The sequence below is a fragment of the Chaetodon trifascialis genome, chromosome 7, assembly GCF_039877785.1.
Source record: "Chaetodon trifascialis isolate fChaTrf1 chromosome 7, fChaTrf1.hap1, whole genome shotgun sequence".
NCBI classification, from domain to species: Eukaryota; Metazoa; Chordata; class Actinopteri; order Chaetodontiformes; family Chaetodontidae; genus Chaetodon; species Chaetodon trifascialis.
Window position 1 is genome coordinate 18553873 of NC_092062.1, and position 15277 is coordinate 18569149.

The 15277-nt window shown below is 42.8% G+C and overlaps 3 protein-coding genes across 3 annotated transcripts; all 3 read left to right on the top strand.

Moving 5' to 3' along the window:
• The first annotated feature begins 2359 nt into the window (after window positions 1-2359).
• Window positions 2360-4173, top strand: hoxa11b (homeobox A11b). Its single transcript, XM_070966744.1, has 2 exons — window positions 2360-2960; window positions 3941-4173. Exons 1-2 carry the CDS (start codon window positions 2360-2362, stop codon window positions 4171-4173), a joined length of 834 nt encoding a protein of 277 aa, XP_070822845.1.
• Window positions 4174-8465: 4292 nt separating this feature from the next.
• On the top strand, window positions 8466-10452 carry hoxa10b (homeobox A10b). Its single transcript, XM_070966785.1, has 2 exons — window positions 8466-9240; window positions 10178-10452. Exons 1-2 carry the CDS (start codon window positions 8466-8468, stop codon window positions 10450-10452), a joined length of 1050 nt encoding a protein of 349 aa, XP_070822886.1.
• Window positions 10453-12900: 2448 nt separating this feature from the next.
• On the top strand, window positions 12901-14103 carry hoxa9b (homeobox A9b). The gene is made up of 2 exons (XM_070966772.1): window positions 12901-13417; window positions 13865-14103. Exons 1-2 carry the CDS (start codon window positions 12901-12903, stop codon window positions 14101-14103), a joined length of 756 nt encoding a protein of 251 aa, XP_070822873.1.
• Window positions 14104-15277: the final 1174 nt, after the last annotated feature.

Sequence of the window (15277 nt, forward strand, 5' to 3'; positions counted from 1 at the left end):
TGTGCTGCAGACTTAAGACTGTATTTGTTTTTAAATTTCCCAACACTCCGCCTTTATTGCATCTAAACTTTTCAAGGCAACTCAGAAACGATAAACCAGCCTTGACTTTCACACGATTATCCAAACAACGTCAAAAAAAGGGAAGATTAAAAAAAAGATAAAAACAAAATCAAACTGAGGGTTTAATTCTCATTTTTAATGACAGTATTCACTTTTAAGATGAAATTATAATACTTTTTTTTTAACTAAATGAATAATTTCGTAGAAGTCAAAGAAGTGCAAGTGAGAAATTCTTTCTTCATGGAAATACATGTTTTGCGCATTTGTTTGTCTCATAATAACCGACTGGAGGTCAAGGTTTACCAGCTTTTTGTTTACACACAGCCTAACCATGCTTACCAGCTCCTCTATCCCATAATCAAAGCTGGTCCGCTTGGCCTATATAAGTGGATTAATGCACATTTACTGGCTCGGGTTAAACCGAGTGAGTCCGCTTTTTTTGTGGTTGAAGCTGTTTGAAAACAGTGCTGTGAGACGTCGCAGGAAAGGAGGCTTTAATGTGACAAACTGGGCCGCTCCTGCAGCCTCGGCCTGAGCGCAGACGCTGCGTGCGAGGGGCTGAATGCGTCACACGCAGGTCTGATCTTATCATGCACGACCGTATCAAACGCCTTATGAATGAAGAGCTTCACGTAGTGATAACACAGCCGCTGAATGGAGCTCATACCGCTGAGGTCCAGCAGCAGGAACCACCTGGGCGGAATGAAATATTACACAGACTCCTACCCTGCGCATGACAAATTCACAGGCTTTGATGTATGTAAAGTGAATTTGGACTAAATTCTAAAAGTGGCCGCGTAACAGGATTAGTGATATGTGACACATGTGCCCACTTACTCAGCAGTGATGACAAATGAAAATGGATTGGAGTGTGGGAAATAGCCCGTGTCCAAAGGCTTATATTGGGCGTTGCAGAGAGAGAACAGGCGATGCAAAGAGTGGAGCACCTTCGGCAAACACCTTTTATTATTATTCACAGTCAGGAAAAGAAAAATCATCTTCAAGTTTACGCTGAAACTTTCAGCTGATTATGATCGCATGACCTTCATTAAGGCTACCTCTGGCCCTCCTCTAATTCACATCCCGACATTTTATTTTTCACAAGCTGAATCGTCCGTGAGATTCCTCCCAGAGCACAACATGTATGAGGTCTGGTGGTTCCGTGCAACTGTAAGTGATAATTGCACATAGAGACATTTTGAAATGGCAACTTTTACGCGCGTAATTACACCAAACAAGGACGCACATACATGTGTACATAATGCGGTCTGCAACAGGCTGGCATACTTTGATGATCCAGAATGTGCTGGTCCAGACAAACACGCAGCACCAAGAGAGATAACCGAGCCTGTCTTTACAAGCTATTGTGTTTTTGAACCCGGGTGCCAAGCTGGACTGATGCCTGACATAAGCGCAACATGACTCGGATTAGTCCGCCACTCATGGACAAGATTTGTCTATATTTAACCAGAGGAGCCGTGTGAGATCCACATAGACAGACGACGAATTTATACCTGCCATTGGCTCAATGATGGAATCACCTAAAATAGATTCAGCTCGTCAAAAAATAGCCTCCAAAGTAAATGACGCGTGTGCACGTGTACAGGCCCAAATTTTCTTGAGTAAAACCTTTCCTGTCAACCCTGACAAGCTCTTATCCTTTGAAAATGCTATTTGTGAAACAAAGATCAAGCCTTAGATGCATCACAAAGTCTAAATCGTGTTACCTCGGTCTAAAAATATGATCCTCGTCTTTAAAATGTTTCAGGCGTCTCCGCAGAGGTTAAGGTTAGGGTTAAGGTGAGGGTTAGGTTTAAAAACCACAAACTAAGAAAAAAAAGCAGGTTAATCAGCTTTAAGAAAATGTGGATACAATTCTCCGTTTTGTTCTACCTTGGAATATCGTAATTTAACGATGATAGTCTGGAGCCAGATAGATGTAACCCCACTGAAGCTCCACAGTGAAACGGAAGCTGTGTTTCAAATATTTCTCTTTCAAAATAGCCTAAATTGTGTCCACGCAAAATATCCCCCTCAGTATTTTTCCCTTTGCCATAAAGCCAAAGGTCTACTTTATAAACTCATTGACTCGTAGCCTACACGTTGAGGCGTAGGCTATCTGTCATTTTGTGCCAGTGGTCACATGGCTTTGGCCCTCAGGAATGGATAGAGATGGATCCCCACGTCAGCTTGTACGTCTAAGGATTTCTGCTCCACCAGTCTGCCTCAAAGTGACTGGAGCGCAGCGCCGCGGAGGAACTATGCGAGGATTATTATAGGACGTTTTCAACAGCAGAATATGGATTTTGATGAGCGCATCTCTGGCTCTAATATGTATTTACCGAGCTGTACTTATTACGTCTCCGGAGCGGACTTCTCGGGACTCCCTCATTATTTAACCCCGAGCCAGTCCTCTTGCCCCATGACATACCCCTACCAGTCCTCAGCCCTGCCACAGGTCCCGTCCGTGAGAGATGTGGCTTTCAGAGACTATGGGATTGATACCTCCAGTAAGTGGCACCACAGCAGGGGGAGCCTATCACACTGCTACACCGAGGACATCGTGCACAGGGACGGCTGGACGAGCCCGACCTCACGGGGGGGAGAGATCCTGGTGAAAGGCAGCGCCAGCGCCAGCCACTCCGGCTCCTCCAACCCGACGCACGGCTTTTACGGCAGCGTCGGCAGGAACGGCGTCCTGCCGCAGGCGTTCGACCAGTTCTTCGACACTGCCTACGGGAGCTCGGAGCACAGCACAACACCGACAGCACAAGCGGCGGACGCGGACAGACACGCCGCCAAAACAAGCCCCGCTCCGGCTCAGCCGGGCTCGGACACGGCGGAGAGCTTTAGCCCCAAGTCGTCCTCTGGCCACAGCGAGGAGAAACCGAGCAAAAGCAGTGAGTATAGCCCCGCTCAGTGCGAGAAGGAGAAAAATCTAAAGCGTTGCTCTTAAAGCTTTTTATATGCTGTTTTATAAGCACGTAAGGTTTATGGAGGGCCTGCCGATTTACCCTATAACAAAACTATGTTATAAACGACAAGATCACGTGCTTGGGATTGAAATTGGCCGTGAAGACTTTGGCGTTAAGATCGTCTTCCAAGATTTCAAACAACATATCGACTTCTCTCTCCATATGTGCGCTTAAAGATCCTTGTGTAGTGAGCCTGTAAACTGCATTTATGTGTCAAGTCATTTTCTGAAATGCAGTTGAAATGTCACACATTTTAGATGGACCCAAAGTCTCTCACATTTCTGCCCACGTGATTATAATGGATTTGTTCATTACATTTCTTTTAGCATGTGTATTTTTGGATGTATTTTTTTTTCGGTTTATTCTGGATTGAACAGAGGGGGCTGCTCAGGCATTTAAATCCGACTTTAGACCAGATGTAGCTTTAAACCCTGCTCCTTATTCAAAGATAAATGTTTACAAATTCACTGGATTTGCGAGGATTTAATTCAACAACTGCTTTCCGCGACATTTGCCACTAAAACGCTGACACCACCGCAACTTCACGCACAATGAAATCAAAAGCGGACAACACAAGCATATCAGATACATGATACTCGGGACTGTTGGTTTAGGCCCACGTCCTCACCTTTAAAAGGCAGCCAGTATGGTTATACACATTTCAGTAAGTTTTCACTACTTCCGTCATGCAATCCTTCATGCCCAACATGCTTCACTATCAAGTCCAGTCTTTGTTTACAAATCCCGGTCCTGCAGGCCTGAGAGGAGGGAAACACTTGAACTCCAAAGCTCATGCTAGACCACCACTGCAGCTTCAAAGCAGGGATTACAACAACAATTTCAGGTTGCGATGTGTGCATAATATCCCATGTGGTGACCTTTGCCTTTATTTATTCGTCTTTCAGGTGGCCAGAGGACGCGCAAGAAGAGGTGTCCATACTCAAAGTATCAGATCAGGGAACTGGAGAGGGAGTTCTTTTTCAGCGTTTACATCAACAAAGAGAAGCGTCTGCAGCTCTCGCGGATGCTCAATCTGACAGATCGCCAGGTCAAAATCTGGTTTCAGAACAGGAGGATGAAGGAGAAGAAGCTGAACAGAGACCGTTTACAGTACTACACGACAAACCCCCTGCTATAAAAACTGAACAAAGACTGTCACTGGCATGCAGCCACGCACCCCCTCATCTATAGACTACACAAGTCCATCTTATCTGGACAGGATGACGAGTTTTTTGTGCCAGACTTCATAAAGAATTCTATTTATACACTATTTTGTCATTAAACACGGTTGGCTCAATTATTATTATTATTATTATTATTATTATTATTATTATTATTATTATTATTATTATTAGGTCTGTTATTCTTCCAATCGGCCAATCAACAACTTTCCAAATTTCAAAGTGACGTGGTTGCGTGTGTGGTGTACTTGCGCGTAAAACCACGATGTGTCTGATTTCCCTTTATATTATTTAATTATAAATAGATATTGATGTGCCGCAATTAAAAAAAAAAAAAAAAAAAAAACTTAATTTTTCCTTAAAATTTGAATTGTTTCCTCCAGTTTACGCACGCACACGCAACTTTTGTGGCCACGAAATCTTGACAACAAACTGCTGTTTGTGTTTCCTTCTTTCTCTTTTAACGTTATTGTACAAATACAAATCATCGGTGACTGGAAACTGTTTTGTGTGTTTTGGAATTACTATCAGGCCTGCTCATCTGACACTGTTGGCGGTGATCAACTGTCCCCTAAAATTACTGGTCAACGTTAGAGAATGAGCTAAGTTACAATCTGATACCAATCCATTCGTTTCACGCATTTTAAGCCTGATTTTCAGTGATATCAACATCTGCGCCTGACCCTCAGTACAAGCGCTTTGTGGACCTCTTGGCCGTAAAGTTGGATTATTCTCGTTGATAAAAGAGCAAAACCCCTAAATGAAACATAATCTCATATTTTGCTTTATATGCCAGCACGTGGATCGTATCAGGTGCATGATACGTACGTCTGATGGCTTTTTATTCCCTCATGGGTGGAAATAGGATCCGCTGCAGTTATTATTTGATATCCGTTACAAAGGGTTCATTCATTTCTGGGACGATGTGGAAAGGCTGATTTTTGACCTAACACGCTTTAGGCTTACTGAAACAATCTTGACACTTGTTTGAATGTGTGCAGACATAGTAGGGCGCCTCTTTGCAAAGAAGATGAATCTATTTGTATGCTCTGATCAGAGTAGCTGTTGAAAGGCGATGTTCATTTCATTCAGTAAAAGTCAGCCTATACGTTGACACCGGGGTATATAAAGAGGTGGATGAACTCCAGATCGACATTACACTCATCACTATCTGTATGGTCATTCATCCATTATCTGGAGTGGTTTAATGCACACATACTACATATGTTTGATACTAAATAAACAGGCTATGAATTTAGGCCATGAAGATTTATGTCAACCTGCAAAGGGAGGTAGAAGGAAGGCCGAGCACATAAAAAGATGGGTAAAAATTGGGTTCAGGTGGCTTTATATCCACCATCAGGCCCCTGAAAACAACTTGAATGGCCTGCCATAACCTAATGAGGGCCCTGATGCCTTCCTTATACCGTGCATCCTGTGAGGCTCCCAGGAATTCCGCTTTGATTGCTGCACATCCTCCCAGTTGCTCCAGTAACTTGGCCATAAAACGCGGATTCGTCTGGAGCATTTGGAGTGTAGTGCAATAAAGCGTCTGAGACCAAGGTTATTAACTGTGACTAAGGGGCTGAAAAACAACGGCTGGGAGCACTGAAAGCTTGTGTCCACGGACCTTTCCGGCGTCATTTGTTTCAGCATCTTACCGTGGTAAGAATATTCCGCATTTGTGTTGCGTTGCAGTGTAGGCCTGCCGTCTTCGCCCACTGGGTGGCGCTCCTCAGATCAATGTCATTGCCGTGAATTGAGATATAAAAGAAGTTTTGACTCAACGCTCATCTGCTTTAAAATATGTCACCGCCTCAGGATTTCATGGTTCAGGTAGGCACAGAAATATTCGCATGTGTATTTTATGACTGCGGGGGAGTTTAATGTGATTTGAGGAAGCGGGGGTCTATTTTTCTAGTTAATCAGTTCATCTCCATCCGAAAAGCACTCAAGGCGCTGTTTTTCATCTAAGGTGCAGATGTTATGATGTCATGAAAGCATTACTGGCAGAATTACCTCAAGGAAATAGTGCACGAAAAGATGTTCGTTTCTTTGTGCATCAAATTTAATGCAGGTTCTCAGGTTGCAGTTTTGCAGACGTTGTAGGCCTGGAGTGACTAATGCGCTCAAGAAATAAGATCACAGGGGCCTTATAGTCCAAATAAGTAGTGGCTCACAAACTTTTAGATTCCCCATCCAGTTTAAAACGTAAAATAAACTTCATTTTGTAAATACTAGCCCGGATTTATGTTGTTTAGTCGTCATGTAAACAATGTAAACATATGAAAATAAGAACTTGTCCCACAGACCATTTGTCCTCTTTGATATAAAGATTTAGCTTGCTGTGTGTGTCCTGTGTGTGTCATCCTGAGCGCTTGTGCGTGCGCGCTGGCAGACATACACACACACACGTTTTGGACGAAAAGCAGTCAGGATTTTTTTTTTTCTTATTAACTTTGTAACCTCTCTTTTAGAAAAGTAATTGAATGAATTAAAAAAACAAGTTTTATGAGAATAATAATATAAGAACAGCTCACCCACAGCGCACGCTGAAACATCACAGGAAATATCCAATAGGGTTAATGATTATTATCATTCATTGAGGCTAGACTGCAGCAGGTTTGACGCCATATAAAATGGCTGTACATAAACTGTAGCTCTCATTTCTAGACTTTATGGCTCCAGACTTATAGGAAAATGGAGGTGGCCGATGTTGTATTTCAGGGTAAACCCACCTTTGGAGACACTTTTATGCTGACCTAAATCTGTAGGCCTGTGTTATAAACTCTTAACCTTACTGACGGTGTGAGGAAGCATTGATGTATTTCTGACTTTTTAAAAATTCTCTTTTAAATACTGTCGCAGTCCAGGCCAACGATTTGTGTTAAGTTGTTTTCCTTATGATGAGAACGGGCTAATATCCAGTGCTTATTTACTTGCACGGTGGACTTTTGGTCTTGTGTATGCTAAATGTCTCTCATAATACAGCAGGCCCCGTTAAATTCTATACCTATTATCGTAGGTTGGGTGGTTGCAAGTACATTTTCTTTTCTTTTCTGTGTTTGTTGGTTGTTTTGTTTTTGTTTGCTTGTTTTCTGGCTGAATCACGGTTACTAGCTTCCATATTTTCCCGTTAGGGCTGTTTTCAACTCAGATTTGTGGACGTGTTGTCTCAGAGTAGAATGAGAGAGATGGTAAAGATCTTACATATGTTTAAAAAAAAAAAAAAAAAACTTCAAAAGGTGCACTGAGCATTTTCTTGGTAAGTACAATGGATATAAAAATGCTTTGGTTTGAAATTAAATTCAGATTTCAAAGAATGCGGATGGTGTGTTTAATGTTGTGCGTTTTTCTAGATAGACAGTCGCTTTCACAAATTCCTAGTGGTTCTATAAGCGGATAATAGCCAAATTAACAAATTCCAATCTCTTCAGTAACGAGTTAAATTTCTCGCACTCTTGCCAGGATTAGGTGGCCATTAGAAAAGTGTAGCTCCAGGGCATTGTTCAACTGTGGCGCTTGCTTCAGTGTACTTACTTCGCTGTGCCTGCGTGTCACCTTTATAAACGCTCAACAGAGCCAGAGCAGTAAAAGGTGTCTGGACGCAATCATGGCATTTGCACCCACAATATTCACACCACAAGTCAGATAAGCTCGAGGGCTAAAGCAAGTCACTTTGCACTGGTTTGACCAGCAATGTGGCCAGATGAAGCACCGCACTACTGTCGACCGGCCCATGAGGAATTTTAAAAATACTCAATAATCATCGGAGTGGCACAAGAAGGGTTAAGAGTCCCTCGACCAGAGCCACACGGGACCGTTTGGATTTTTTGATGCACCCTGTGCTTCTCAGAGGCACCTCTAAGAACCCTTCATTTTTACAGTGCTGTAAAACTGGTCATAAAGCTATGCATTGTACATAATTGTTAGGGACAGCTTTCAACAACTGAGTTGTCACATAGGGGCTGATGTTAAATTTACATAGGCAGCTCTGGACTTATAGGTGGTGATCGAGGCTCAAAATGTGAGATTCAAAAGAGATTTAAAGATTTTACCTAAAACCCTCAGATGCACCACTTTCCCCCCACAGTTTTCTCTTTACTTAGCCTAAAACAAAATATACGACACTGTGGAGCTGCCCGGCCGGACTGGGAGGAGTCTGCAGTCGCCTGGTGTTTTAATTGGCTGCAGGCTACAGTGAGAAGCGTGAGTATCAGTAATTATTCAGCAATGTTTTGCACAAGAAATGTCAGCCAGAAAGGGCTATCTTCATCCTCCGTCAAATTATACCACAACGATGACATGCCCCAACAATCAGGCTGGAAATTCGTTTTTCGTGGACTCCTTAATCAACGTGAGAACCGACAGCGGTTCGTTTTACCAGAGTAACGGGGTGTATTTGCCACCGGCGTCGGAATATTCATATGGACTCTCCAGCGGCTCGTGTTTCCCGGGGATCGGTAAGCGCAGCGAGCCGAGCACCCAAAGCGTGATCCCCTCTCCCGCTCCGTATGTTCAAGGGATGGAAACGTGGCTGGAAACCTCGAGATCTTGCCGGGTGGATCAGCCCAGCGGCCAGCATATGGCTCAGTGTTCATTCTCACCGAGTATAAAAGAGGAGAGCGCATATTGCCTTTACGAGTCTGACAAATGTCCAAAAGGAGCAACAGTAGATGACATTTCCTACTCGACTGCATCATGCCCGGTCACAGGCAGCACCTTGCCGGTCCCGGGCTACTTCCGCTTGTCTCAGACATACACGTCCTCCAGGCTTTACCATGATGATCAGCCAAACATGAATCACTACACTGTGCAAAGACCTGCCCGCTTGGACAGCCAGCCCTCCCAGCCCCAGCCTGCCTCTACTGAGCCGGAGCGGAGGGAAAGCCACGAGGAGGCGCCTGTCCCCGCGCCCTGCGCCCCGGCCAGAGAGGAGGATAGCCGCCTCTCTGCGGAAAGCTCGTCCTCCCCTGAGCCCACCGAGACGTGCAGTGCGGAATGTCCAGAAAAGCCCGTCAAAGGTGAAGAGTCGACACACACTGTAGGCGTATGTTGCAAAAATGCTAGACGCCATAAAGGGCACGCACATATATATTTTTTTAGGCATCCATTTTTTCCCACACGATTTCTAACCACAGAGGGCTGCATGAGTGTGAATGCTGATTTTCTGTTAGAGGATTATAATTTAGGTCAGCCTCTCACAGGTGCGAGTTTATCGGCTATTTACCGGTTTATTTGGCATGAGGCGAAATTGAACGTGACTTAACCAATCAGCGCCGAGGATCAGAGCTATTGTGCTTTATTAGCTGCGTTTTAGATCACAAATAGGCTGCTATAGCCGTGCTTTATTACAACACTGTTCAGACAGGCCTCGTGCATTTATTTGAACAGGTAGCCGAAGTTTTGAGAGTTAAAAGGCACATGCATTATTCTTGTGTTTTAGAATATTATCATATTTAACTAGAATATTAACAGCGAGGCCAATCCAGTAGTCCAGGCCTTGCTATAATTTCAGCAGGCTGTGTTTTATGTCTTAATAAATGTGCAGTTTGCTACAGGCTGCTGTGATTAAGGTTTAACGGGGCAAAACGCAGTTTCTGGTAAAATGCTGAATTATATATGAGCTGTATGGAATATCCACGTAGATATGTGGTTGTGCGTAAAATGGTGGTAAAAATCAAATAGAAGACAGAAATAATGCACTACACGGGTATTTATACTCTGTGGTCGTGTAGTAGGTGTCAGTTCAAACAGTAGAATTTATATATCAAACCCACCTTCTGTACTTTACAATAAAAACAATTTTATTAATTGGGCATGTCAGGTTTTCTTTATTTTGGTTTTTCAATTTTATTGGTCCATGATTTCTAACATATATATAAGACTTTCCTCCAGGGATGATGTTTGTTTTTGTCACACCTGTTGCCTAACGCCCTACCTCATTTTCATTGATCGTAGGAGATGGAAAAATTGAAAGTACGGCTAACTGGCTCACAGCTAAGAGTGGCCGAAAGAAGCGCTGCCCCTACACCAAGCACCAGACTCTGGAGCTGGAGAAGGAGTTCCTCTTCAACATGTACTTGACAAGGGAGCGTCGTCTGGAGATCAGCCGCAGTGTGCACCTCACTGACAGGCAAGTCAAAATCTGGTTCCAAAACAGGAGGATGAAACTGAAAAAAATGAGCCGGGAGAATAGGATCCGAGAGCTCTCCAGCAACTTCAGTTTCTCATGAGACTGTCTGCGTCTTTGGCGCCCTCCTCCATCCATGGCAAGGGCGCCTGTGCAGAGCCCCCCCTCCCCACACAACTGTGAGAATGTCCATGGAAAACAGGACCCTACTGCTAACTTATTGATTGTTCTTATCTTCACGTCTGTTTTGTTTTGTCGTGGATATGTATTTATAAATGGCTACATTTGTAACGTTGATCCATTGTGTTTAAAATGTTCAGAATGTGACCACAATGTTTCAGAGCTTCAGGCTTGTACATATTGTATATTCAACCTGAGTGAACCATTGGAATTTGCATGCTGGACTAACCCTTGGGATACTTGTGTTACAGTTACACGTAAGCCTTTATGTGACAGCTAAAGAACCCAAGAGGTGTGATGAATATTTGCACATTTTGCTGGTCGAATTAATAAAACCATCCCTGCAAGTGCAGACTTCTTATTTCATTCAGGAAGACAGATTAGGAGCTGCGCGGTGTTTAAATCTTAAAGCTGGCACAGGTACAGCGCATGCTGCTAATGCCTTTGTGTTTTGGACTGGGTCCGCTTTGTGCACAATAAATATTATTACAGTTGTAGAAGGTGGTGTTCTTCATAGTTTAGGCCTGTAATAGATGTCTGACGGCTGTACACACTTTAAATGTGGGGTCCTTGACACCACATTTAAACGCAAACCACACAGTAAGAGGAGATGCATTGGTTTTTCATTATTAATTCAAATTTATTTAAAATTAAAGTGGTTTCTTGTTGCAAAACGAACACAAACACTAGAAATTTCTTTCTTTCAATAGTAGAACGCTGAATTTTAAAGTCGACGCACTAAAACGTTTAGAAAATATTGCCAAAGCAGACACTTTTGCGCCTTTACAGATTTCTAAAATTGTTACAGGTGGAGCTGTTATATTGAGAAACTATATAATATTCACGCATTGAAAACGCTAAAAACACACACAGACAGACAGACACACACACACACATGATAAGAGATATTCCTGAAGAGGAGAGCGGGCTGTTGAGTGGTTTAGGTAGTCTCATGTTGTTGGGCTATAATATTTCTCCCACAACACGAAACTGCCTTGATTACCTCAGTAAAACTCGTCGCATCATGAAAAGTGAATCACTATTAATTACTGGTCGAATTTATTAATAATTCGACGCAGACTGTTTCAAGCACATAAAAATTATTAGTCCAAAAAGTGCAATAAAGTGTTTTATCGTTCTTCGTAAAAATGAGCTCTTGATATGATTTTCTTTTTTCTTTTTTCTTTTTTTTTCTTTTCTTTTTTTTTTGCTACGAAGCTAAAGTCTGTCTCATGTGTACCTGGACATGGTTACATTTAATCTTAGAGATGCAAAGTTTAAACCGTGGCTATCATTGAAGACTACCTCTACAAAGGATTTTGAGCGTCTCTGTGTGATCTAAACAGCAGGAAGTAAAGATGCAGGCCGGGGAATGAAAGGATTAAGGCTTGTATATGTCCAGCAGAGGAGGGGAGGACAGACAAGGCCTCGGTTATGATCATTGCAGTCTGCCAGTTGCCTCGCCGTAGGAAATGCCGGATGCGTCTGCTTGCGCCAGAGAAAGGACACAAAGGCTGAGCTTTATTGGTGATATTTAGCTTAGACAGCCAGGTTGTAACCTTAAGAAAAACAACCCAATTGCCCGTGATAAAAAGGACTGTTATATAGCACCCAAATAACCTCGCCCGCACTTTCCGTTTTAGATTGTCTTCAAAGTAGACCCACATCCCTGCAACACAGCAATGCGCATCTTGGAAGGTGTCCCTTAAAATGTTTTGATTTTCTAACCTCCACTGATGCTTTAAACACATCTCTGCTCGTTTCACTCTTTTCAAGAAACCTTGGAAATAGTTTCTATACCAGCCGCTAACAGAATTTTCTTTGCCAAACTAAGAAGTTTATAGATGGAGGTCATTAAATTAGAAGTCTTTTATTTCGTAGAATAAATCATTGAATTAGGTTTTTATGAATATGCATTTTTTTAATCGAGGAGCTTGTTTGGTGATTTCACAAATGGAGGCTTTAAAGTAACCCCCCTCTCCTCCCCTCCCCTCCCCTCCCCTCCCCTCCCCTCTATCACAACTATGTTCGATTACACCAGCATAAGATCTCTTGACAAAAATCATAACGTTTATTGCTTATAAAACGTAATATTTCCCAATAAAGGCGCGGGGATTTGCTATTAAAATATGGTGGGGAAAATGGTGGCCATTTACTTGAGCAGCAGGCTGATTTATTATTTATTGTTCTGTCCCACGGTCACGTGTTTGGGGCGCCCTATCCAGTCTTGGGCAAGGTTCAACTTGCTGGACGCATTGAGCCCCTTGCTGGTGCAGGAAAGCAGCACATACATGCAATGAATCTGTTTTTTTCTTAATATCGCAGGACTGTAACGCGCGATTTTTTTCCCCTTTGCTTTTGCATCTTTGCAATGTCGACGTTGGGAACGAGTTATTACGTTGGCTCGCCTGTTCTTCCCGAGCAGGAAGATATGGCACCGAGGTACTCATCAGCTGCAGGGGTGGAGCAGGCGATGCTCACCGAATATGGCGGACACGAGTCTTGCCCTTTGCAGGCGAAATCTTCTATTTTTGGCGGATCTTGGAGTCCCATCTCGGCCCACCCTCCAAACACAGCCACCCCGACCTATATACATCACCATTACACGAGCGGGGGCAGCGATGGCATGTTTACGCGCTCCTGGGCGTTGGATCCGGTCTCCGCGTCCCTGTGTTTGACGGGATTACCATCGACAGCCATGCATTACGAGATAAAACCAGAGCCTCTGATTGGGAGTGCTGAATGTACAACTTTGGAGACGCACACACCTCTTTTGTCTGACATCGGAAACGAGGCGTCCCTTGCGGAGATCCCCTGCGAAACCACGTCCACGTCGAAAGCCGCTGAGGAGAGCCCGTCAGCAGGGGAAGAGAGGGAGATAGATGCAAGTAAGCAATGCGGTGTTTTCGTTTTATTCTCTCTATGGGCTCACGTGAATGAAAATGGCATTAGTGGCTTGAGGATGTGGAGGAATTCACAGGCTTGTCCGAATGCAAGAATGTGCGTATTTGGTTGTGATCGAAGAGAAACAATATTCTACCAGCTCAATAACATGATAATCTGAAAAAAAAAAGGCCATGCATTTTTTTGAAGGTGTTTGACATTCCTCTCTGTATAATTATATAACTTTCACATAGGAATTCAGTGTGTAATTTGCTATTCCCAGTCCTCAGATTGCGCAAGGCAGAGTGAGAATACACCAAAACTAACAAATGCAGTCTTGCCAGGAGCAATATGTCCTCCCCAAACTGTTCAGCCTGTCATACACTTGTTTTTGAATCCTCTTCTGAGGGAATTAACTCTCCTGTCTCCTGGTTTTGATCCCCTGTTTCCAGATAACCCATCGTCCAACTGGCTTCACGCAAAGCCCACCAGAAAAAAGCGTTGTCCGTATACAAAGCACCAAATCCTCGAACTGGAAAAGGAGTTTCTCTTTAACATGTACCTCCCTCGGGATCGTAGATACGAAGTAGCGAGACTGCTGAGTTTGACCGAGAGACAGGTGAAAATCTGGTTTCAGAACCGCAGGATGAAGATGAAGAAAGAAAACAAAGACCGGCGGAGAGACAGTTAACTTGTTTTGGACTGATGGTGAGCCTGAGGGGGGAGGGAGGGGAGGGAGGGGGGAGCCGAGGGGATCTGTCCTCAATATTCCTGACCTGTTACACATGTTCTTGTAAAGTTTGTGTCGTTAAAACAATGCTGGATGTTTTTTCCCTATGATATCCAGTGTTTGATGTTTGTGAGAGGACAGAGTTTCTCGTCGGTTTAGACGTGCTGTATTTTGCGCACAGAAATAGTTAAGTACACACCATTGGTATTTGCATGAAATGATCCTTGACTACCTGAATGTCTTTCAGCTACCTATTTGCATTGTTTAAGTTATTATTTTTACGATCTAGATGTGTTTTTTTTTTTACCATTAGGTTTTGATCCATTTGTGAAAACACTGTGCACACTTGAAATACCTCGTCGTTCCTGGTTTCATTCAAAATAAAGAGTAGTTTGTATAGCACATGAGAAAATTATTATGTCTCATGAATTTGTTACCATCTTGCTCAATATTTAAACATACCGCGAATTTATAACACATTTTAATAAAACATATATTATGAGTTCATAAAATACTTCAGCGTACTTAATTTACAGCTCTGTTCACCTTAAAAAATTCAAAACTATTTCCAAGAAATTTGAATTTTTCTGTCACTGAAAATGAATTGAACTCAAAAACTATTTTTATTTCGGGAAGAAAGAATTAAAAAAAAAAAAAAAGGGAAAAGAACCAGTAATGCGTATCCTGGTTTGTAACCACTGAGCTTTATGGCGCAAACAACCAAAATAAGCCACAAAAAGACTTCCCAAGGCCTCTCCACATTTTTTCTCTCAGAAAGGCTTTCGTCAACGTTACTGGCAAGAAGCCGTGTTTGTAATATTTATATATGACAATAATATTATTGTGGCAATGAGAGAAGGATTTCATTTGATTGTAACATGGCTATTAACTTTTTGGATGTTTAAGGCGTCGATGCGTCCTGTTCAACGAATATAAGGAGGAAAAAAGGCCGCACTTGATTATCGTTGGATATTCTTTGATGAAAACGTTTTCACACAGATGAAATCCACTGTGTGGATTGCAAACCAACAGCACGCAGAGATGTAACAAATCTAAATACAAAGTCACGAAAGACATGAGCAAATGAAAACAGCGAAACACGTCTCAGTATTTATTGATAAGTTTGCACTTCGTT